Raw genomic sequence first — 22,741 nt, 5'->3', positions numbered from 1 at the left:
AGACTTATTCTAGAAGGTTGTATGATTGCGCAGTTGTAATTCTTCTCCATTGTTGTAGCGCTTTCACTTGTCTTCTTGGATTGACAAGTACTAACCTCGAGACTTCTCTGATACGTAGAATATGAGGAATGATGAAAGTGTGTCTTGACTCACTATTCTACTTAAGCATGGAACAAGTAAATCAATTACTCTCTATGAAGCACATGGTTTTTCGAGACAGATGAAAAACTTCCTAGACTTTCAAATGAAGCACAGATTTTTTTTTATTTTAATAAAAAGCATACTGAATGAATAACTTTTTCTTGCCACTATATATTGTACATACTCCCCCTAAAATCCTTGAGAGTTTAAGACCCCAAACTTAATTGACTCTTATTTGGAAATAAAATTTCCTAGAAGAATCTTCAATAAATAAACATGATTTCATTCCTAAAGAGAAATGATATATATACTTAACTAATCAAATCAATTGGAGAGAATATCCTTCTATGACTTATTGGATGAATTGCATCGAATGAAAAAATATATTCGAAGCAAACTAAGCAATAAATGACCAAGTCACATATCCTAACCTAATTGGGATTGCAAAACAGACTCCAATCTCAAAATGCACAAAGACACAAAACATTATGAAATATAGTGCATTTATTTGTGGTGTAACTTGGAGAGTCGGTTGAAGTATTGAGTTTCCATTTCATTCGACTGAGTCTTCATCTGAATAATGACACAATTCAACCTTAGACCAATGACTCTAGATTTTGTATTAGGAATGCCAATATACAATAGAACCTATACTAACATAATCTTATCGTTTTTTACTCTCCCTCATCACTTAGATGCATGTTTATGATTACGGAACTCATTCATATTCTATTATGCAAACTACTAGTAAAATTAAATTCAGGACTCAAAATTTTACAGCAAATGCAATTTTTGCATTAAGAATAAGGGGGAGGGGGAATACAAAGAGCTAGAGAATAGAGAATTTTGAAAGAAAATGGTTCGGAGAAGCAAATCTAATTATTGCAAGTTGGCTTTACATTAACTCGAGAAGTCAAATTTTTTTTTTTGGTAAACCTCGATGAACGAGGAAATTTATTAGAAAAAGAAAAGAAGATAGCCACTCGAGGGGGACATAAACCTTACCCCAGTAGAACACGAAAAACGAAGTACAAGAGAAACAACCTCGTCTCTACAAACCAATCAGACAAACAACTAACAGAAACGAAAATTAGGAAGACCCAACCAATCACGACTACACAAAGAAATAATAAATGGGGGCGGTAGATCCCACCAAACCAAACCTGTGCAGTTGACACCATGATTTGCCAAAGCATCCACAACTTGGTTACCTTCACGAAAGATATGCGATGAGTGAAACTGCATTTGAGAGATACGGTGTAAGCAATTTCTCCACTCTATGCTATGCCGCCAAGGTGCTAAGTCAATTTACAGAGGCTTGCAAGCATAAATAACCCAAGAAAAAGGCCGAAAAATTACCATACCAAACACACTTTTGATCATAATTGGGTCATGTAGGCAAATCTAAAAACAAACATATTTGATACTATGAGGCATACTCACCTAAGGGACAAGTTTTAAAGGACTATGAGGCACAAGTGAATATGATGGTTGAAAACAGTTGCACAATTTTAAGTTATTATAATTTCAGCGTTTGAATTTGTTAATGTCTAAAAGTTCGGCGGTAGCTGAACCTTCGTTAACGCTGATCCGATGGGCGGATCAATACTTGCAATGCTCTCAAAGCTTCCGCTATCTGTCAAATAAAATACAAAGGGACGTCAGAGGGAGACCGCGTTGGGCGGTCTTCAACTCTCCGATGCCTAAGTTAGTCAATGTATTTATGTTGACAAAATAACAGTAGGTAAGTATTGAATGCGTCATTAATGAGGAGAGAGGAGAGAACCTTTTATAGGTGAGGAAGGGGTTGATCTTCTCCTTGTTTTCGATGTGGGACTGATATGCTTCAGTTCCCAGTTTCAGAAGCTTCTGATGCCATCTTGGTGCGGCGCGTGGCGGCGCGTTGGTGGCGATCTGGAGGTGGTTCGCCGCTGAGGCTGTAGCCTGCCTGGCGGTGCGTCTGCATGTTATTCCTTTGGTTGGAATTGGTACCTTTGGCGGTACAATGAGCGTGGCCCATTATAGCTAATTATGCTTGCAAATGTACACGTATGTACAGAATTTAATACATGTGGTTAAGATGCATCTGTTACTCACATTCTCTTAAAACTGTCCCTTAAGTGAGCAAAACTTTATGATCAATATGTTGAAACTTTGGGTTTAGATATCCAATGTTATTATAGACAATTTGAACCTTTCATGACACTTCGAATTGTCCTTGAATCATCCATGGCATGGCTCCTGGTGGGATCATATGTTCACTATGTTATTTTTGAATGAACCAAAATGAAAGCGAAAATTGGTGTGCACTTCATCAAAATATCTTTGTGCTAAACCTTTCATATGTACAGTTAACTGCATGCATATGATTGACATGATCACTTGGCTGTGAAAACAATGAGAAAACTAAGAATTCTACGGTTGTTAAATGTGGGATGATTTGCACACCGAGACCAAACTAAATATAAATGTATTTCGTTTTCTTGTACATATTTTCATTCTCTTTGCTGAGAAGATGAATATCTCTAATTTATGTATGCATGAAAAAGAATCTTTTACATTTCAAGATATTGGAAGCAATTAAGAATTTCATACTCACTTAACCAACCAGGAACACTCATAAACTTCTTTAAAACACTATTATTAGCAAACTTACTACTAAGATACCCATTTGATATGTTTCTTAATTTTCTAAATCTATGACTTTTGTGGAGGAGGATATGATAACACAATGGAAGTTGGTCAAGATCAAGAACAAATTTCTAAAGACCAAAATGATGTGTAAACAAACATAATAAGATTCTTGGTTGTACCACATAGCTTAAAGTCTTGAATAGATGGTAATAACAGAGCTTTCACACGAAGAGCTCAGAAAATGTCATTGATCGTAGCCTAACATCAACTGGTTGCATAGTACACTTGATTAAAACAATATATCCGCATGCAATTTGTGAAAAAAAAAATATATATATATATATATATATATTTTGTCCAAAGTGAGGCCTCACTCTGAAATTAACATGTGAGGTTGGAATTTAGGGTCACTTTTCGATCTCATATCCACATCTTGACCATTTAGTTTTTATGTACTAATGTATAAATCATCTCTGCAAAGTTTCAGCCAAATTGATGATCTTTAAGGTATTTAACTCACTTAAACCAATGGACGAACTGAATCTGTCCACCCTGAACTGTACTAGCTTTAAGGCAGTTATCAATGCCTTAACGGCCATCAATTTGGCTGAAATTTTGCAGAGATGATCTATACATTAGTACATAAAACTGAACGGTCGACATGTGAATATGCAACAAAAAAGTGACCATAAACTCCAACATCGCACTTTAATTTCAGAGCGAGGCCTCGCTCTGGATAGGATCTGTGTGTGTGTGTGTGTGTATATATATATATACAGGCCCGGTCACAGGCGGACGTCCGTACTTTTGCTAAAGTGCGGACGTCGACGCAGCAAGTGGTTCTAAGCGGCAACGGCGGCACGGGGCTGGCCAGAGGGAGGCCGAAGGCGTCCCAAACCTCTTTTGGGCAGTGATCGAGGTCGGAGGAGGTCGGGGTTGCCGGTTTCTGGGCAGCCACCTCACTTGCAACTGCAGGTTCTGTGCAGCACTGTAGAACGGTCGCCGGCAACTCCACCCGACCGCAGACCCCGGCGTCCATTCAGCAAGCTGCGTCGCGCAGTCGACGCTCGATCGAGGCCGGAGGAGCGACGTCCGCATTTTTTCTGGGTCGCGGACGTCCGCTCTCGAACAGCTCCATATATATATATATATATATATATATATATATATATAGGAATTTTCTCAGGTGCGTTGGTACGGACGTCCGTACCAAGCGGACGGTACGTATTTCCTGTTTTCGACCACTTTCCGGCCACATTTTTACATCTTAACCGTTCAGTTTTTAGGTCCTAGTGTATAGATCACCTCTATAAAATTTCAGCCAATTTGGTGATCGTTAAGGCATCCAAAACTGCATTTTACACGAACGGACCGAATCTGTCGAACCGGAACCGTTCGTATTTATAATGGTAAATTGCAGTTTTGGATGCCTTAACGTTCACCAAATTGACTGAAATTTTGCAGAGGTGATCTATACACTATAACCTAAAAACTGAACGGTTAAGATGTAAAAATGTGGCCGGAAAGTGGTCGAAAACAGGAAATCCGTACCGTCCGCTCGGTACGGACGTCCGCACTTGAGACGAACTGTGTGTATATATATATATATATATATATATATATATATATATAAAGTATCTTATTATTTATTTTTGTGAAGTGCCATGGAAGTGAATATATGGAGAATTATATATGTCCAACATCATTCCATAAAATCACATTTTTGTGACTGCTCTTGTACGTATAACCATTTGGATCGTCATGTTCTAGTTAACAAGATTTGAATGGTCAAGCTTTTGGTTCAACTCTACGCATAATCGACACCAGTTACAATTACATATGCGTAGAATCATCGCAACTAAGTCTAGAAGCATCTTTTGATTGATGTATTTCAAAACTAACCTGAAATTCAAATATGAGAAAAAGAAATCGATCCCATGTGAGACAAAGATGTCATGAAGAGGAATTGTACAGGTTTGAAGTTTGAGTCCATCGATGAACTCCATTATATGTAATTTGTGGTAGAGACATAGTTAATCAAAAAGTTTTCTCCATTGATGGGGGGCAGAAGGTTTTATCCCGACTTCATATGTCTCCACAAAAAGTTCCAAGATAAGCCCCAATTTGATGTTTGCTGCCTCATTTCATGGTAAAGCTCAACAAACCACTTCCAACATTTCGATTTACTTTTCATTTTTAATTCAAAAGTGGGTTGCACTTACTTTCGATTTCGCAAATGTAAGTCCCGTCCAAAGTGAATAAAGATTCCCGACATAGTTAATCAATCAAATCGCCAACCGAAAAGTGTAATCTTCCCTGTAGGATTTGTTTACTATGGCATTGGTTCTAAGTTCTACGTGTCAAGTGCTAACCGATTTTAATTATGAGGGACCCCGTATACATCTTACGTTCGAGCAATGCTCCATTTATTCTCCAGGAAAAAAAAAGGAGCGATGCTTTTACATATATATATATATATACATATCGTATACAGAGCGAGGCATCGCTTTGAAATTTCAGAGCGAGGTTAGGGTTTATGGTCACTTTTCGGTCGCATATCCACATCTCAACCTGTCAGTTTCTAGGTACTAATGTATAGATCATCTCTACAAAATTTCAGCCAAATTGATGGTCGTTAAGGCATTGATAACTGCCTTAAAGCTAGTACGGTTCAGGTTGGACAGATTCAGTTCGTCCATTGGTTTAAGCGAGTTAGATACCTTAAAGACCATCAATTTCGTTGAAATTTTGCAGAGATGATCTATACATTAGTACTTAAAAACTGAACGGTTGAGATGTGGATATGCGACCGAAAAGTGACCCTAAACCCTAACCTCGCTCTGAAATTTCAAAGCGATGCCTCGCTCTGGATAGGATCTGTATATCAATACATCAAATAGAATTAGTTAAATTTAGTTTAATATAAACGTATAGATTAGTTTGATACAAAAGACGAATAGTCACAAACTAATCTATCAATATATAAAGCTAGTTTATTGAACTAATTTAGCTACTTAATGTATCAATGTATTGATATACCGAAGATGAATCCATTGAAGAGAGTAAATGAATTTCATGAATCAAATGAATAGGGTGGGGGTTCGTAGTAAAGTTTCCAAAAGGGTACTGGGCAGTGGCGTCGTGTCAATTTTTAAGCAAATCAGATTAACCATGGTTGGGTTACTGGCCGGCTCCATCATCTGCGTTAAATACTCGATTAATCCTCCCCTGATTAAAATCTTCTAGCTACTACATTATATAGCAGCCTAGCTAGCTAGCTATCTATATATGCAGTAGTCACTGAAGAAGTAGCAGTAGTAGAGAAATGGGGAGGCGAAAAGTGGAGCTGAAGAGAATAGAGAGTTCGATCAGCAGGCAGGTGACCTTCTCAAAACGCCGTACCGGCATCCTAAAGAAGGCCTTTGAGCTTTCCGTCCTCTGCGATGCTGAAGTTGCCCTCATCGTTTTCTCTCCCTCCGGCAAGCTTTATCAATATGCAAGCCATGAGTACGTTTAATTCGTATAGTACTCTTAGCTTTACAATTAAATGTGACTTGGTAATATTAGGTACTACACCACTAATTTGATATATCTATCTGACGGGCGTGCAGCATAAATAGAACGATTGCGATGTATAGAAGTGAAATAGGACTCCCTCAATCAAGTAACCCTGCATGCTCTACAAGGATTGGAACCATGGAGGTATATATGCTTTTTTGTACATTACTATGACTTTATAAAGTACAGTAAATTACAGTTCACATGGAGTCATGGAGATAATATATCTGTGGATCAGTCAAAGGGAGATATATAAAAACAAGATTACAGGATAGATCTTCACGGTATGTATATGACATACATGTATGTAATTACCTAATTACATTTTTTAAGACTCAATTATTTAAGTATGAACTCAAAGAGAGTATCGAAGAGCTTTCTACCTCACCTATATATGGTTACCACTTCAATAATTCCAGTGTAGTTAAAATTGATGTAAGAATTTACACATGGCCATTGTAAATTAGCAATTGTGAAATTAGAAAGAGAAAAGGAGGCTTGATATATCAGTGTGGATTGTACGGGCAGTGTAATAAAAAGAATAAGCATATTGAAACTGGATACCTTCAGTTTTCTCTCTATTAATTTCTGTGTATAAAATGCATCTACATTCCATTTATATCTCATCGCTGTTTTGGTTCTGATTGATCTGTTTCTGCTGTGGGATGACATGCAGTTACGGAGGATTAATGAAACTGAAGAGTTAAGAAGGTCAATACAGAAATTGGAAATGAGGCTCAAGTAGGTTAATATATATAGTGATTACTTTACACCGAGTACAACATTAATGCTTTAGTTCATCGATCTGTATGTACGGTTGTAGGTTTTCACATATCATGATTCATAATTTCATAATATATATAGGAACTTAGCTGGAGCAGAGCTATCAATGCTGGGCATGCAAGAGTTGAAACAGCTAGAGAGACAGTTAAAAACTGGGGTTCAACGCATCCGCTCTGAAATGGTATATGTAACTATATTGCTCAATTCAATTTCGTACCATAAACAAAAAACTGTATCAAGTAAACCTGGTATAGTGTATGCATATATAATTACAAGTACCTAGCTAGGTCTTATATAAATTGCGACCTAGTAACACCTCAGTTAACAGAGATTTTGTGATGTTCTAACAGACACGGATCACTTCGGAGAATATCCGCATGCTGAAAAAGAAGGTACGGAAGATAGGATTCCTATTCGTTGGTCATGATCCATCCGCTTATATATATAATTGCTCCTCCATGTGTAATTTCGTTTCGAGCTAATCAAATGAAGAACTAATTAATCTGGATGGAATTCCCACTAAGCAGTTAATTTATCATTTCTTGCATAAAATGCAGCATAAAGCACAGCAAGAGGAAAATAGGCTTCTGCAGAAAAGAGTGAGATTTTCTCTACCAGCACTTTTTTTTTTTTTTTTTTTGTTCTATATATGAATGATAGATATGGTTCAGTCAATTAATCCAGACTATATATATAATAATGAACTAACTGTACGTGCATGTATGCTTAATTTGAGGTTAAGTTGCACGAGCTTGATCAATATGGTAATGCAAGCTGCTCGATAACATTGGGAGCAAGTGCACGCAATGTGATTAATGCATTTCAGACCTAGCTAGGTAAATAACCAACTCAGCCAATCCTTCGTACGGTTTGATTAATTAATAAAACCATGCACTATGCATTTAGATGATCAATAAGCTTGGTAATAAATTACAGTCCTTAAATTTGAAATTCAGGGTTCTTCTTCTTCGTCAGGATCGATATTTGCTGCTGTAATGCTGTCATACGCGCTAAACAAGCATCAAATTAAAACGATCATTTCCGCGATCCGACCCTGGAGCTAGAGATATCTAGTACTTACTATGAAAAGGCACAGATGTTTATTTATTTTCGTTTTTGTATTTTTGTTTGAACAAGAACTACTATGTACGTTTTCTGTTTTTTTCTTTCCTGTGTATGGAATTGTTGGGGTGTACGTATTGGTTTTGATGCATGTAATTAACGCTGTTGCACAAGTGTATAAGCTCTATCAAAATATATGATTGTTTCTTTTAATGTGATATAAATGTATGATGTTAGAAATTTGGTGCGTGTTTTAGTTTTAATTTTCATTTTCATGAATGTATAACTTTTTACTCAGTATATCTACAGATGAAATCTCGAATTTGAAACACTCAATTTTTACATAAAAATAATATGCTATAGGACACCTCCTAAAAAAATGTCATGTAAAATATTATTTTTGTTTCTACTTACGTTCTTTGAAGGATGAGGTTCCAAACCAATTAAAGACAACTTGAAGGTGCCACAGATATCTCTACTTCCGGACTCCAGTAACGATTTTTAGGCAAAACACTCGTGACATCATTCACACCAATTCCGTCATTGTTTAACCATTCGAAAATGTCTATGTCCTCATGTTAGTGGAACTAATCATCACATAGCTAGATGACAACACAAAATTAATTACATCGATTTTTTGTTGCTTTTTTTCTTTTGGCATTATCGATGTTTTGTTGCTTGAGCATCGTTGAGCTCAATTCCGTCATTGTTTAACCATTCGAAAATGTCCTCATGTCATGGGAGCTAATCACATCAATAGATGACAACACGGAATTAATTACATCGCTTTTTGTTTTTTTTTTGCTTGAGCATCGGTGAGCTCTACTTTAGCAACCTCAACACCAAACAAAATATTTTCTTTCTATGACTCTCTCCTTCCCGGCCCAAAACCAAAGTTCGACGAAGTCTTCTCCGGCCCACAATCCAACAAAACCAAACCAAACCACTCTCCTCACTCCTCTCCATTTCCGTCTTCCACTCCCAAACCCAGCTCTCTCTCTCTCTCTCTGTGCTCTCCAATGGCGGCTTTAGCTCGCGTCTCGAGGCAAGCCCTGAGCTCCGTCGCCCCATCGTCCCAAGCCACCTTCCTCCACCGCGCGCTCGCCACCGAAGCCGCAAGGGCCATAACCCCATCGTCGGATCGGGTCAAGTGGGACTACCGAGGCCAGCGAAAGATAATCCCACTGGGACAGTGGCTCCCCAAGATCGCCGTCGACGCCTTCGTCGCGCCCAACGTCGTCCTGGCCGGCCAGGTCACGGTCAACGACGGAGCCTCCGTCTGGCCCGGCTCGGTCCTCCGCGGCGATCTCAATAAGATCACCGTCGGCTTCTGCTCCAATGTTCAGGAACGGTGTGTGCTCCACGCCGCTTGGTCTTCCCCCACAGGTTCTGCAATTTCCTAAATTCTCACTCTTTGATTTTTGGGGTTCTCAAAGTTCTTTAATTTGGTGAATTTGATTTCCTGGTTGAAAGTTCGATTCAAGGTCATTTGCATTCGGAATGAGTTAACGGCTGGAATGCAGTTCATAATTGTTAAATTTGAGAGGCACACTTGCTGAATATGAATCAGTGATCAGGCAAATTAGCTCAGGCTGTGAAGTTTTTTCAACTCGTTAATAATTTTGAATTTTTTCATGTAAACCTTTCACTAGATTGTAATATAGAAACGTTTTGGTTTAGCGGTGGATGAAAGTGGAGTAGTGATTCGAAGGATGGATTAACCGAAAGATAAGGTAGACTTGCATTAGTTTGAGGGGTTTTCAGGGGTTGTTGGATATGATATCTCGATTTTGAATACGGAGCAAGGTGGTTGAAAGGGTGGAGGAAGTGAGAGGGCTCATTTGGTGAGATGGGGGATTGTGCCTCTTTGAGCAAGAGAATGTGGCTCTTTTAGGGAAGTAGTGGTGGAATACATTTGGAAATGAATTCCCCTTTGCATATCATCAGAAGCAAATGTAGATTACATGTCAATGGATGAAAGTCCAATGTAGCAAGTAGAGGAACGAGTTGATATACTTTGAAAGACATTACAAATGGCACTATTTCCTCTTGTTTCCGAATCTCTCAGTTTTGGAAAAATCTGATCAGTAGAAAATGTCTCATTTCAATCTAATAGACCAGACCGAGGATCTTGGGAAATTGAATCCTTGGGTCTACTTTGAGTACGTTGATTGATAATTCTTCTCTTCCCATAATCACCTCTGATGCCAGGTGATAATATGGTTAGCTAAAGAACCTCATAGTAGGATAAGTATTTGGTATTTGATTCGAAGAAAAATATCTAAGTTTTTATGTCACTCCATATGTGTGTGTTATGTGCAACAGGAGGCCCTTATTTGAATTGATTTTAATCTAGGGCACAAGTTGTCCATGAAGTAAAGTTATCAGGCTGTGCTGGCTTTATACTTTTGATTAATCTCTCTGAAGTGCTTTTGGTGCAGGCACCGAAATTTTTTTTTTTATAGTGTATTATGAAGGTGTCATGTAGAGAAATTTCTTGCTTTCTTAGCCTTAACAACTCCATTGAGCAACACAGGCTGTAATGTCTAATGTTGTTTTTTCCTGGAGTTTAGTGTGACACTTTGCTGGTGATAAGTTGATTAGACTAGTTGCACTAGTGCTGTGCGTAACACTTATTAGCATACCCTTAACTATCAGACAAAAAAAAAATAACCTTAAAAATGAGTCGTCTATTAATTCAATGTTCTTTTGGAGCTTCCTTTCAAATTTTTAGTCTATTAGGTTATCCTGGTCTAGTCTCATCAGCCTGAATTCTCAGGCTAACAGAGATGCTAAGCACACATGTGAAGCACTCTATGCTTATAGAAAATCTCTTCTTTGTGAGGAACAGCATGTTTCCTTGATGAAGGTTTTCCATTGTCAGTGTCGGTGGAATAGTTTATACTTACTCTAGAATCAGGTCATTTCTTAACCCGTTATCCATATAGTTTCTCATGTTAGAAACTTCTAAACATGGGCTGCAAGTTCATCTTATTCAAGAATTAGTATCCTTCAATTTCTAGCACTTTAATAAATTACCGTCGATATCTTTTTCCTCACCTTTTATCTTGGCTTGGGTTTTGGGGCATTTGGGCTGAGTGTGACTTGATCCCTGTTCATTATTTGCTTCACATATGTTAGTGGCTTAGTGCAATCTAGTAGGTGATAATAACTCCACCGTATGCAACCACTATTAGCTGTTAATCTTTTCTCTTGACATGTATTGAAATCTATACAAGTGAGATGGTGCTTTTTGTGGACCCGCTAAGATGGTCTTAAATATTCAACATCTTTCCCTATCTCAGGACTTCCAGCGGATACATCCATTGAGAGGTTTGTGACTATTGGTGCATACAGTCTGTTGCGGTCCTGCACAGTTGAGCCAGAATGCATTATTGGGCAGCATTCCATTCTTATGGAAGGTTCCTTGGTGGAGACCCATTCTATCCTTGAAGCCGGGTCTGTGGTTCCCCCAGGGAGGAGAATTCCGACTGGTGAACTTTGGGCTGGAAATCCAGCAAGATTTGTCCGAACTCTGACCCATGAAGAGACCTTGGAGATCCCCAAACTTGCCGTTGCCATAAATGATCTGAGTAAAGAATATTTCCAGGAATACCTCCCTTACTCCACAGTATATCTGGAGGTTGAAAAGTTCAAGAAATCTTTGGGGATTTCTATTTGATAAGTTTCATTGCATCTTTCCATGTATTTGACATTGTTTAGTTGGAGGCTTTCCTTGTAAGGAAATAAGCAGCTCCAAGACATAGAGCTAATATCATTTTGAGTGTCTATCTTGTACTTCGATTGAATTGTTTTGAAATTTCAATCGACAATGGGATGTGTTATAGTAGTTGCTCGGCGACCCTGTATCAGAAAATTCTGATAATTTGTTTTTCCCATTTGTTAAAGCTCACTGTTGCTAGCATGATTTCATATCATAGTAATCATACATAGATACCCATATGGCATCTAAAGAGTATATTCAAGCTTGCATGAACTGGGATTATAGATTCTGAGGTTTGGTGAAAACTATTCTTTACTTCCATTTCCTCTAACTTTCCTTTCTGGTTGGTATGGTTGGCCAAGCGCGCCAACCAAAGCTTAAGCTCCTTTATGGAAATCAGTTGCGCTCTTATATTTAAATAAATGTTTGACTCACTAAACATTGAGCACCAACTATTGATTACTACTAGGCTATCCAAAGCAATTATCTAAATTCCTTCATGCCGTCCACAAACCATTCCTCAGATCCCACAATAGATGGATAGTGTTTGATCCCCTACTTACTGAACCTTGATATACTGAAACCCTTTCTCATCTCTTGAATCATTTTGTACTCAAGTGAGGAAGGTTGCAGCCAAGTTTTTCTCTTTCCGATCATATCCGATTATAACTTATTTTAAGCTTTTGGTTTCGCCAGTGCTGCTGCTGAAACAGGAAAACCAGTACCAAAATGATATGGTTGTGTTTTATTTGTTTATAAGTGCAATCTCATTCCTTTTGAACGATTAAGATACCAAATGAGTCATTCTAATGAGGACCACTATAATGAAGATTAGCTGAAGACTTTCTAATCAACGGTTTGGAATATTAAATTTTCGATTACATTACGGTAAATCAACCGTCAGATGTTTATGTATGCATGAGTAGATCACTTTTGAAAATTTTCTGTCAAATTGCTAATCATTAAGCTACTGAATTAGATCAAATTAATGGATAAACCAAATCTGTCAAACATTTACTGTTTATGTTCATACTGATAAATCACAATTATGAATGCCTTAATGATTTTTTATTTAGTTGAAAAATAATCTACACATAAATATTTAAACATCTAATGGTTGATTTGAGGAAATGTGATCCAAAAGTAAGTCTCACAAAAAAATTATTAACTAATCCTCATTATAGTGGTCCTCATTAGAAGAGCTCCCAAGATACCAATATATTTCTCAACAAATAAGGTAACCACGCACTCTGTAATTTCTAAGATTTGGGATAAAAGTTTGTCTAATGATCGAAGGGTTAAGGAATCTATGAACAATACGGCCTCCTACTCTACTCATAACCCCTCACTCAGGTGAAAGCAGGATTAGGTTTCACATTCAGAGAAAAGCAATGCCAAAAGCAAATACGGTGGTTTCTCTCTCAATTTGGTTGTGGGATTGGTGAATTGAAGTGAGCAATAGGCAGTTCATTATAGTATGATATGAATTGAAAATCGATCTCAAAGGGCAAACGGTGATGCTTGAAGCCTATAATGATATGGCTTCAGCTTCCTCTAGAGGCTGGCTCCAACTCTTGGGGTCAAATCTTTGTTTTTTTTGAATGGCTAGTTGCTTTGTATATTCATTATATCTATAAGACATGCACTAAATCATGAAGAAAAACGGACAAAGAATTAGGTTAAGCCATTCATGGCTTGGCCCTTATGGGTTGGCGAATATATAGACGTAGGTTTTCTGTCTTTAAGTGGAGCTAACGAGAATATCATTAGGTCCATTACCATGCACATCATGAAGGTGGCTTTGGCATTTAGAAAACTTACACCTTATTGATTAGACCATATATTTAATATACTTGGTGGATGTCAAATACTTTTAAGGGCAAAACCAAGACTATTCTGTTTTTATAACTTGAGAACATATATTTAATATACTTGGTGGATGTCAAATATTTTTAAGGGCAAAACCAAGAATATTCTGTTTTTATAACTTGAGAGCACGACTAAAACACATTCTTATAGTTGCAATATGTATTTTTTTTTTAAATTTAGTTACGTACATTTCATCATATCTTTTTCACATTAGAGGTTGAATTTTTTGAATTCATTTTTAAAGCCGTACTTGTAAGATTCTAGGAACTTTTCAATAACCCATTACACCAACAGCTAGAAATAAATCAATGACTTTCGACATATACTTCGCTTAATATTATCATGATCAGCAACCCTTCTGTACGCATCCATTTGGCAACTTCTAGATGGACGGCAAATGAGTTTCATAGAATATTTGCCAGTTCAATCTCACTGTAATATGATCATCAGGGTCCATACATAAGCCTGGGAAAATTAGTTTAATTTGGATTCGACAATGTCTTTGGGGCAATTTTGACAATGTCATAAACCACTAGGATATTATAAGTATCGTGGAAGGCCAAATGGAAAGTTTCATATGAATTATTCCTTCTTCCAAATGAAGCAAAGATTTTGACGTCTTAGCCATCTATATATTGCGACATAACAACATATACATTATCTTTATTTGCAATCCCACCTTTATAAAAATCCACTCTTGTTTCTTTATATTTGCACCTCTTATGTCTTCTTGTCTACATTTGTTTACTGTCTGTTTTCTCTGCTTCCGGCCATGGATATGCAGCACAGACGATTGAAGAAGGTGACTGTGATGATTTCAATCCTATTATACCTAAATATTTATATATATTGTCGGTCTTGTTGTTTTGCTGAGAAATGTGTGATGTTGGAATGGCTCAATCAAATCAAATCTCCCAAGAATTGGGTCCTTTGGTTTGATTGAGCCGTGCCAATATCACAGTTACGTTATCTACTTCATAACAATATTTCCGGCATGATCGTAAGTTTGGTTGTACGTATATAGGAGAAGTTGAGAACGTACATCTACATAGTAAATCATACATGCATATGAATGATTTTCGATTTTTGAAAGGATGAATGATTCTTATACTGCATTTTTGTCAAAAATCCTTGAATCAAAAGCAAGGATTAGTATATTTTTCGTATTTGTATATTATATAATGTTCCAAAGGTAATGGAGTATATAACAACAGTACAACACTAGAAAAACAGTGCGTGTAGACGTAGAGTGCCAGAACCAGCATCCCTTTCATTTTGACATATCATAACTCTCCATCGTAGGCAACTGATAGGCAATTGAAGCCCCGAACTCACCCATCTTACGGAGGTAAACATGAAATAGACTATACAGGCCAAATTAGTTTTATACATTATGTAAACTATGGAGTTCCAATTAAGGAAGAAATCGATCTTGGCTCCTCTGTCCTCATAGATCAATTTCTCCGTTCTATCGAGTATTAACATATCTCAAGAAACTGTGTGTTTGAATGAAGTGGAATTGTCTCCGGAGTTATTATTGTTGTGTTAGCCACTTAGCCGAAATCATCCGTTGTCTTTTCCGGAGGCGCTTTCGTTGTCCTCTAGAGAGTCCAATAAACTCATCACCAATCCCATTCCCCTGAAGAGAATTTATGGCATGCATTTCTATCTGACCTCGAGGAGGAGTAACATTAGTCTCGTTATATGAAGTAGTCTCTTCACTCAAAACATTCGGACCTTGAACAGAAGTGTCATTAGTCTCTAGATCCTCCTTCATATCTTTCTTTCCTGGAGTAACCGGCACCAAAGAACTGACACTTGGTTCCTCAGCCTGCTCCACAGAGCTAATAGCGTCTTCATCACTATTCTCCATGTTCATATTCTTCACTAGCACCGGTTCCGAAGGCTCCTCCGTCACATGTCGAGCAATGGCAGTAGCATTATTCTCCATCCACTTCCACCTATTGTCCAATGCATCTTTTGCTGCTCGGTTTAGCGCAACGTCCTTCCGAAGACTATAGGTACCTCTTCCAACAATCTGACCATCAATGACACACCCAACACTATAGTCCTTCTCCCATGAATCTACATACTTGAGACTCCGGCGGTTCTTTTGACACATCTCAAGAAGCTGTGTGTTTGGATGTATCTGTATCGTCTCCTGAGTTATGATCGGCTCTAGCAAGCCCTTAAACACATGCCACACAACCTCTATGGAGTTGCAGTCCATGAAAACCGCCCCAATAGTGGACTCTACAACATCTGCAAGGTCTTTCGGAGCGTCAATAAGACCATTTGAGTGCAATGGATACTCAATAACCGCTCGTGAAAACTCTTGAATTTGATCTACAAGGTAAGGTTTCCTGTGGCGGAGGTACCGGTGGAAGCCTTGCCGGAGTGCCACACGTGCAAGCTTCTCGGTATCGACGTTGGCCGCCCGGAGGCGGGTCAGCTTTCCGGGAGCTAAATCCGGGTACAGAGAATAATGTGCCCGGCAAAACAATAAACCGAGCACCGCATCGCCTACGTACTCCAAACGCTCATAGGAAAAGCCGCAAGTAAAAGAGGAATGCGTAAAGGCTTCCTCTAGTAACTTCTTGTTCCTGAATTTGTAGCGTATGATCTCCTCCACTTCATCAAGACTCGGCTCCTTCGAGGTTGACTCGGTCTGTAATAAGCTTTGCTTCACTGCGTTCATGTGAACAGTAGGGGTTTCTTGGGGTTGTGCTTCCATGGTTGGACTGATTTCTCCTTCTTCCAAAGTTTGATCACTGTAATGCTTGGCCACTTCCATGGTTTGACTAATTTCTCCTTCTTCCAGAGTTTGATCACTGTAATGTTCAGCCACTTTACGTGCGAAAATGTTTGTGCTTTCATCTTCCAAGAGGTCATTTTCTGGGTTGTATTTGAACCTGGATTGAGGTGGCTCAAGAGAGGTGGAGGACGATTCGGAGTACCCTCGTTTCATATTAGAGTTTTGCTCTACCAAAAAGCAAAGAAATAAAAACCCAATTAATCTTCACCACTAAACAAAATCAGACCAATAGAAGCAAGGCAACGTTTCTATGCTTGAGCTTTGCTACCACTGCAATTGTGAAGTTGTATATGCTTATGTAGGATTACACAGACCCACTCCATACCCCTCCATCAAGTACTTAACTTCATAGTTTCAAATTTCCTTTTCCTTTTCCTGTTGTGAAATGGATTCGAGCTTTTCCTTTTCCCTATTCGATTAGGCAAATATTATAATTTGAAAAAGAAATTGCATGTCCTAGCTAGTTTTTAACACAATTCCTCTTGTATTTTGGAAAGTTAAAACAAACCCTATATATATATATATATATATATATATATATATATATAGGCTCTTGATCTTCGACGTCATTCCATCAAAAGCTTTGAGTTTAGAATTCTAGTCCATATTTGTTCTTTTAGTTAAGATGAACAATTCACAAGTGAGTGGAGCTGCTGATGCTGAAGGCAATAAATGGGCATCTTCAACAACCCCAAAAGACAAAGGATGCAGATTAACTGCGCCGGGAGAACTTTCCTGCCCGCCAGCCCCAAGGCGACCTCCTCCAAGCAGTGGGCCGAATGGGTCTTGTATCCGACTTAATTTGGACACGAAGTGGTCTTAAATCGTTAAAACAAGTAGTTAAGAATGAATGTTATGCTATTAAGAGTCTAAGAAAGTAACTTTGTTGCGTTTTTAGTTTGTATTTCTCGTTTACTTGGACATGTAAGGTGTCATCAAAGAACTTATATCTTCCACGGCCGGGATGTTTTTACTATCAATGCCTCGTTTGAGTCATTTCAATCGTTTGTATTTTTCTTATTTTTATCTTTGTTGCATGATTCTTTGCCTCATTGCCAGTGGCCCAGTGCTTTGTGAAATTTTGAAAGCAATCCTACTCATGTCATGGTCTAAACTCTAAACCAACCTTTTCCTTCCTCTTAATTATATATTCTTCATACGTTTTGAAAAGCCTCCACAGCCGTTTGTGCTCTGGGAAAACACACAAAATAATAAAAAGAAATTTATAGAAAAAGCAAAATAATGAGATCAAGGATGCTTCTTCTTCACTTCCTGTTTCAATTAATTATACGCATTCCCAGTCTGGTGTGAGATCAAGTTTTAGCCAGAGATCGAAAACTCCACTAGGTAATTGCACCACCATACTCGCAAATAAATGCTTGTGTATAACCTCATGAAGAAACAAGATATTTCATGCAGAAAAGAAGAATACCAATGGAAACTAAATTCGGAGCCATATTGGCTGTTCATTGAGCGGCAATTGTGTAACCAAATTTTACAAACAGAATCTGTTCTACTAACGGAAAAGAAATGGAACTCTGTTCTCTTAAATGGGAAATAACTGGAGCATAAACCAACAATACATCCCATCTATATTGAAGAGGTGCTTTACAGCAGGCAACATCTAATGATCTAATGCTGCTGGAGTATATGACAACACAAGATAAATAGTACTATAGACATGCAGATTGCATTTGCAATCCTTCTGAGCTTCCCTGGTAAACATTGAAGAGCCACGTCCAATTTCGCCCCCACAAAATATTCCTCCCAATGGAACCCGAGGGAAGTTTTCAACAAAAGGCGAGCTATCCACATTCACACGTTCAAAGAATGACTCACCGCGGCCACAACAAGCGAAGATGAAACCCCCAAATACTTCGCCTAGGTTACAGCAATCTTTTGAATTTTCATCTATCTTCAAGTTTTTCAGGCTTACAGAGAGATTTGTACACGAGGATAAGGCAGTTTGGGGATCTGGGTGATAGAAATGGAAGTAATCACCAGTTTTGATGCCAACATCATTGACATAAAGGTACGATTCGTCTCCACTGTGGAAAATGCCCCACGTCAATAGTTAGATCAATAGATTTACCAAAAATGTTAAAACTAATCACTTCACTGCAGGAAACACATTCTGAACCGAAGATAAAGAGTTGCAAAAGAAATTGAGAAGTAAATTTCACTAATTGAAATCTATTCCTAGTCACTTCACTGCGACCGCAACTTACAATCATTTCTTGCATAAGTTTAGTGGGTTTAGCTTTGAAGCAAAGGACTTTATGAATTTTATATCTGACTGGAAGTTCAAATGGAGCAAGATAACTCCTCATTGACCAACTTGCTCCAAATGTGCCTGCATTCCTAAATCCTAGGTCCCGTTCCATAATTCATTAGAAACAACACTAGAAAGGAATTCTGGAGCCCATATTTTGATAATGATTCATGAAAATAGTTCTTGCATAATTATCCATGCCAGTCCTAGTGATAAAAGAGCAGATGACGGAATACAAGTGACATTAAACACAGGATCTCCACAGATAACATAGGGAAGGATAGCATGACACTCTAGTTCCACTTGGTTTAACATCTTTCGCTCAGTATTTGTAATCAATTTTATGGCTTATAAAATCTGAATTATCTCCCAGTTTACTCCTTTACTAAGCATAATAGTGAACTGCCAGGACGCAGTAGATGAAACAGGATAGCGATGCTAAGATCAGGGCAAAAAATCAAAGCAAAGCACATAGCATATGATGTTGTCATTTCAACAATTTCATATTATCTTTCTAATTTAAGTACGTGGGCAACATCAATAAGGCAACAAAAGTGAATTAACGAGGAAAATAAGTTCTGTATGTTACCCTATAACTCCATGGAAGTCCAGGGAAGTAACTAGCCTACGCGTCTTTGGCCCTGTGGAGATACTTCTTCGTTTTTTAACCCCAATGTACAGATCAGACGAATCCGTGTGATTTTCTAACTGTCACAAAAGTAGTTGTAGAACATATCAGAGGTTTACATCTTAAATTAATTTTACATCTATTACTTTTGCTTCACTAGTCTAACACAAAACAATACTTCAAAGTCAACTGCCAATTTCTGCAGAGTTTTAAAGTGACCACTCAGAATGTTAAATGTAATTTTATTACCTCATCATTAATATCATTCAGAATTCGTTGACCATCAAGAATCTCGCGGTGTCCTTCTCTTCTAGCAGTGAGCCAAGTAGAATCAGAGGCGCTAGCTCTAACAGAGACAGCCTTGTGTTTGGGACCTACTGTTGACACACCTTCTGACAATGCAATTTGGAATTGAATATCCCCTATACCTTGTCATTTATAACAAATCAGATAAGTGATAACAAACACAGTGGGCAGTATGAAATAATAGCTTTACAAAGAACATCCCTAACTGTACTACACAGTTGCTAGACTAAATGCAGCAGGTCAAGGATTTCCACACGAATACAGGAAGAAGAAAGGAGAGAAAAATTTCAGACCAAACATCTCTGAAACCATGTAAGCACATACTGGGGTATAATAGATGCAATCTGGAAAGTTTAATAAGAACAATTAGGAAAATGTGGTGCAAAAAAAGAGCTGGAAAACCTTCATAAAGTAGAGATTAGCATGCATCTCAAGTGTAGGAACTCTTAAAGTTAAGTGTGAAGTTATATAATATTTGACATGCCATGACTCCCAAGTTAGGAATCAAGCTCTGATTGAAACTTAAAGCAAATTTTGTTAGTATAGAAAGCATTGGACGTAAAATGCATTAGTTGCAACCTTCACAAATATCTTTGTATCTTAAATCTCCTAGAGGGTCTTTAAAAAAAAAATTACAATGCAAAGTGGAGTCAGATTTAGCAAAGCTACACTAACAGCCTTAAAGAAATCACATGTGTGTTTCCCTTATTAACTTTACATGGTTGTGAAGATATGCACATTAGCTATTTAAACAGCAACCTAACTGAAAACAGTACTTTATAACAAACATTAGATAATTACCACAGGAGTTTTCTTTGTCCCTGGCAAATATAAGAGCAACAGCAACTGAAAAGGATGTTGCAGTCCCACAGACATTTCTAGACTCATTCTCACTTCTATACAAAAACCGACCCTTCTCATCACCCACGATGACAGTTTCCTCGGGCATAGCATAATCTGCCAAAATCAGACAGTGAATCATGATCAACAGAAAGCAGCAGAACTTGCCATAGAAAAGTTTACGAGTTTGCAACATATAAAAATTTGAAAGCAGCAGCTTATCTTCTGGTTCGAAGGGGTAAACAATGCACCAAAAAGAAAGAATCTTTTCTAAACACCCCCACCCTCCCCCCAAAAAAAAAAAATCTCCTTTTTCCCCAAAATACAGTCTAATTAAGGAAGATATTAAAAAATAATATACTTATATACAGAGCAATACTCACCCAATGCATCAACAACTGGTCTCATATTAGTATACCCATCCTGTACCATCAATCATGTCAAATTTTAGTAATGCAAAGACTTCAGCAGCAGCTGACCATTTCTTTTCAGAAAAGAGGACATGATATCAAGAATGAAGACAGCAACTTACTCCAAACATTATAATCCCTACTGGGGCTGTGCAATCTGAAACAGAGGCTGTGTAATCCTTAATATCCATGACAAACTTATCGATAAAGACCTCTTGACATTCCTGATGTCATTGGGAACATTCTACAAGTCAATCGTTATAGTTCAAACTGCATATAGAGCTAGAAAGATTCTACAAGTTACCAAATTGAACAAATGAAAACTGCACATGTCCCAAGTAAAAACCCTTTTAAAGAAATCAGCAATGCAGTTCAAGACAGAAGTTCTCACCTTTACACTAGTCGATAACAGCGGGATAGCATCAACTTTCAAACCCGGCACAAAGCCGACAGTCAAAACAATGCCGTAGCTCCCATCCTCTGCAGGTACGGAGCCATCATCATCACTCACATCACTAGAAACACTGTCCCACTGTACCTGACCAACCCAATCGTAGACAATATTAGTAAAGTATTCAACTTTGTACAGAGTAATGAACAAAACATAGACCAAACAGAGAAACGAAAAAACCATCAAACCTCTTTGATTTCACAGGTACCAACATCTCTTCCAAGAATCCCATTCGCGGTAGAAACAACAAACGGAGCTCTGGACCCAAATCTCTCCTTTATCTGCAATCTCAATCCGTAACCATAAACACTCACAAACTTTCATCCTATCAAAATGTATGGTTCAAAGCAAGGTGTGTAAGAGCAAACAAACACTGAAACACATACAAGCTTGTTAACATCAACCAAGCGAAACCCACTTCCGAGATTAGCTATGATGAAATGCGGCCTGATCGGATCGGCCAGAACCTTCTCTGTGACCTCTTCCCAAGCAACCTATGAATCAATCAATGAGACTCAATTCAAGCCCACGGATGCAAAGGAAGGTACAAATGCTGGGGGAGAACAAAACCTGGAGGCTGGGATTGAGAGAGAGGGCGGAGGCGAGTTTGGGGCGAGAGAGGATGAGAGTGCATGTTCGGCTCCAGGATTTGCTGACGCATGCGGCTGAGGCGAAGGAGGGGGCCGGAAGGCGGGCGAGGATGTTGTGGAGGAGGTCGTCGTTTAACAGTGAGAACAACCCTCCGGCCGTCGTCGTTTTCAGCTGCTTTGCGTCGCTCTTGGGCGTCGACGATGAGGCCTCGTCCATCTCAGCTTTTCGGACTCTGAAAGACGCTGACGCTGTTTTTAAGCCTCGGTGTGTCAAGTCAGAAAATTTACGACTTTGTTCACTGTAAAATTTCACTTTACGTTCATGTTGATATCAACACATAAAATGTTCTTCAACTCGTTATAGTATTGGAGCATTTATAGTTGTAGACCAGTTCGAAATCTGATATCTCAGTTGTTCAATCTGAAAAAACAGTTTTAAAGCTTCGGTGTGAGACAAGAAAATTTATAAGTTTGTTCATACTTCATAGTAAAGTTTCACGTTATCAGCACAATAACTAGTTCGAAATCAGATATCGTCTATCTCAATTTTTCAGAGTCTGAAATACATTGGTACTGTTTTTAAGTTATGGTGCGACACTGTAAAATTTACAAGTTTGTTCATAGTAAAATTCTATGTTATGTTAATGTATTGGTACAT

General features: G+C 38.2%; 3 protein-coding genes across 7 annotated transcripts; 2 read left to right on the top strand and 1 right to left on the bottom strand.

Annotated features, from left to right (window-relative positions):
- The first annotated feature begins 6,040 nt into the window (after positions 1-6,040).
- On the top strand, positions 6,041-8,398 carry LOC112180525 (agamous-like MADS-box protein AGL11). 4 transcript variants are annotated; one of them, XM_040512056.1, is made up of 8 exons: positions 6,041-6,282; positions 6,387-6,477; positions 7,010-7,074; positions 7,198-7,297; positions 7,467-7,508; positions 7,674-7,715; positions 7,853-7,952; positions 8,092-8,398. In XM_040512056.1, exons 1-7 carry the CDS (start codon positions 6,101-6,103, stop codon positions 7,946-7,948), a joined length of 618 nt encoding a protein of 205 aa, XP_040367990.1. In that variant the 5' UTR covers positions 6,041-6,100; the 3' UTR covers positions 7,949-7,952; positions 8,092-8,398. The 4 variants fall into 4 exon arrangements, with proteins under 4 accessions (XP_040367990.1, XP_040367989.1, XP_040367992.1 ...); XM_040512055.1 differs by having other exon boundaries at positions 8,073-8,398; XM_040512058.1 differs by having other exon boundaries at positions 7,859-7,952; positions 8,092-8,397.
- Positions 8,399-9,087: 689 nt separating this feature from the next.
- LOC112179991 (gamma carbonic anhydrase-like 2, mitochondrial) lies at positions 9,088-12,086 on the top strand. Its single transcript, XM_024318472.2, has 2 exons — positions 9,088-9,564; positions 11,484-12,086. Exons 1-2 carry the CDS (start codon positions 9,198-9,200, stop codon positions 11,858-11,860), a joined length of 744 nt encoding a protein of 247 aa, XP_024174240.1. The 5' UTR covers positions 9,088-9,197; the 3' UTR covers positions 11,861-12,086.
- Positions 12,087-18,021: 5,935 nt separating this feature from the next.
- On the bottom strand, positions 18,022-22,461 carry LOC112175192 (F-box/LRR-repeat protein At5g63520). Of its 2 annotated transcripts, none has more exons than XM_024312854.2 (10): positions 22,064-22,461; positions 21,880-21,987; positions 21,682-21,774; positions 21,434-21,580; positions 21,165-21,266; positions 21,016-21,055; positions 20,594-20,749; positions 19,736-19,908; positions 19,448-19,566; positions 18,022-18,634 (listed from the first exon to the last, which is right to left on the bottom strand). In XM_024312854.2, exons 1-10 carry the CDS (start codon positions 22,298-22,300, stop codon positions 18,211-18,213), a joined length of 1,599 nt encoding a protein of 532 aa, XP_024168622.1. In that variant the 5' UTR covers positions 22,301-22,461; the 3' UTR covers positions 18,022-18,210. The 2 variants fall into 2 exon arrangements, with proteins under 2 accessions (XP_024168622.1, XP_024168620.1); XM_024312852.2 differs by having other exon boundaries at positions 19,736-19,914; positions 22,064-22,458.
- Between the last annotated feature and the right edge of the window lie 280 nt (positions 22,462-22,741).

Source organism: Rosa chinensis, chromosome 7 (assembly GCF_002994745.2).
Source record: "Rosa chinensis cultivar Old Blush chromosome 7, RchiOBHm-V2, whole genome shotgun sequence".
Lineage (NCBI taxonomy): Eukaryota > Viridiplantae > Streptophyta > Magnoliopsida > Rosales > Rosaceae > Rosa > Rosa chinensis.
The sequence above is the reverse complement of the archived record's forward strand: the minus strand, read 5'-3'. Positions and strand labels throughout refer to the sequence as shown.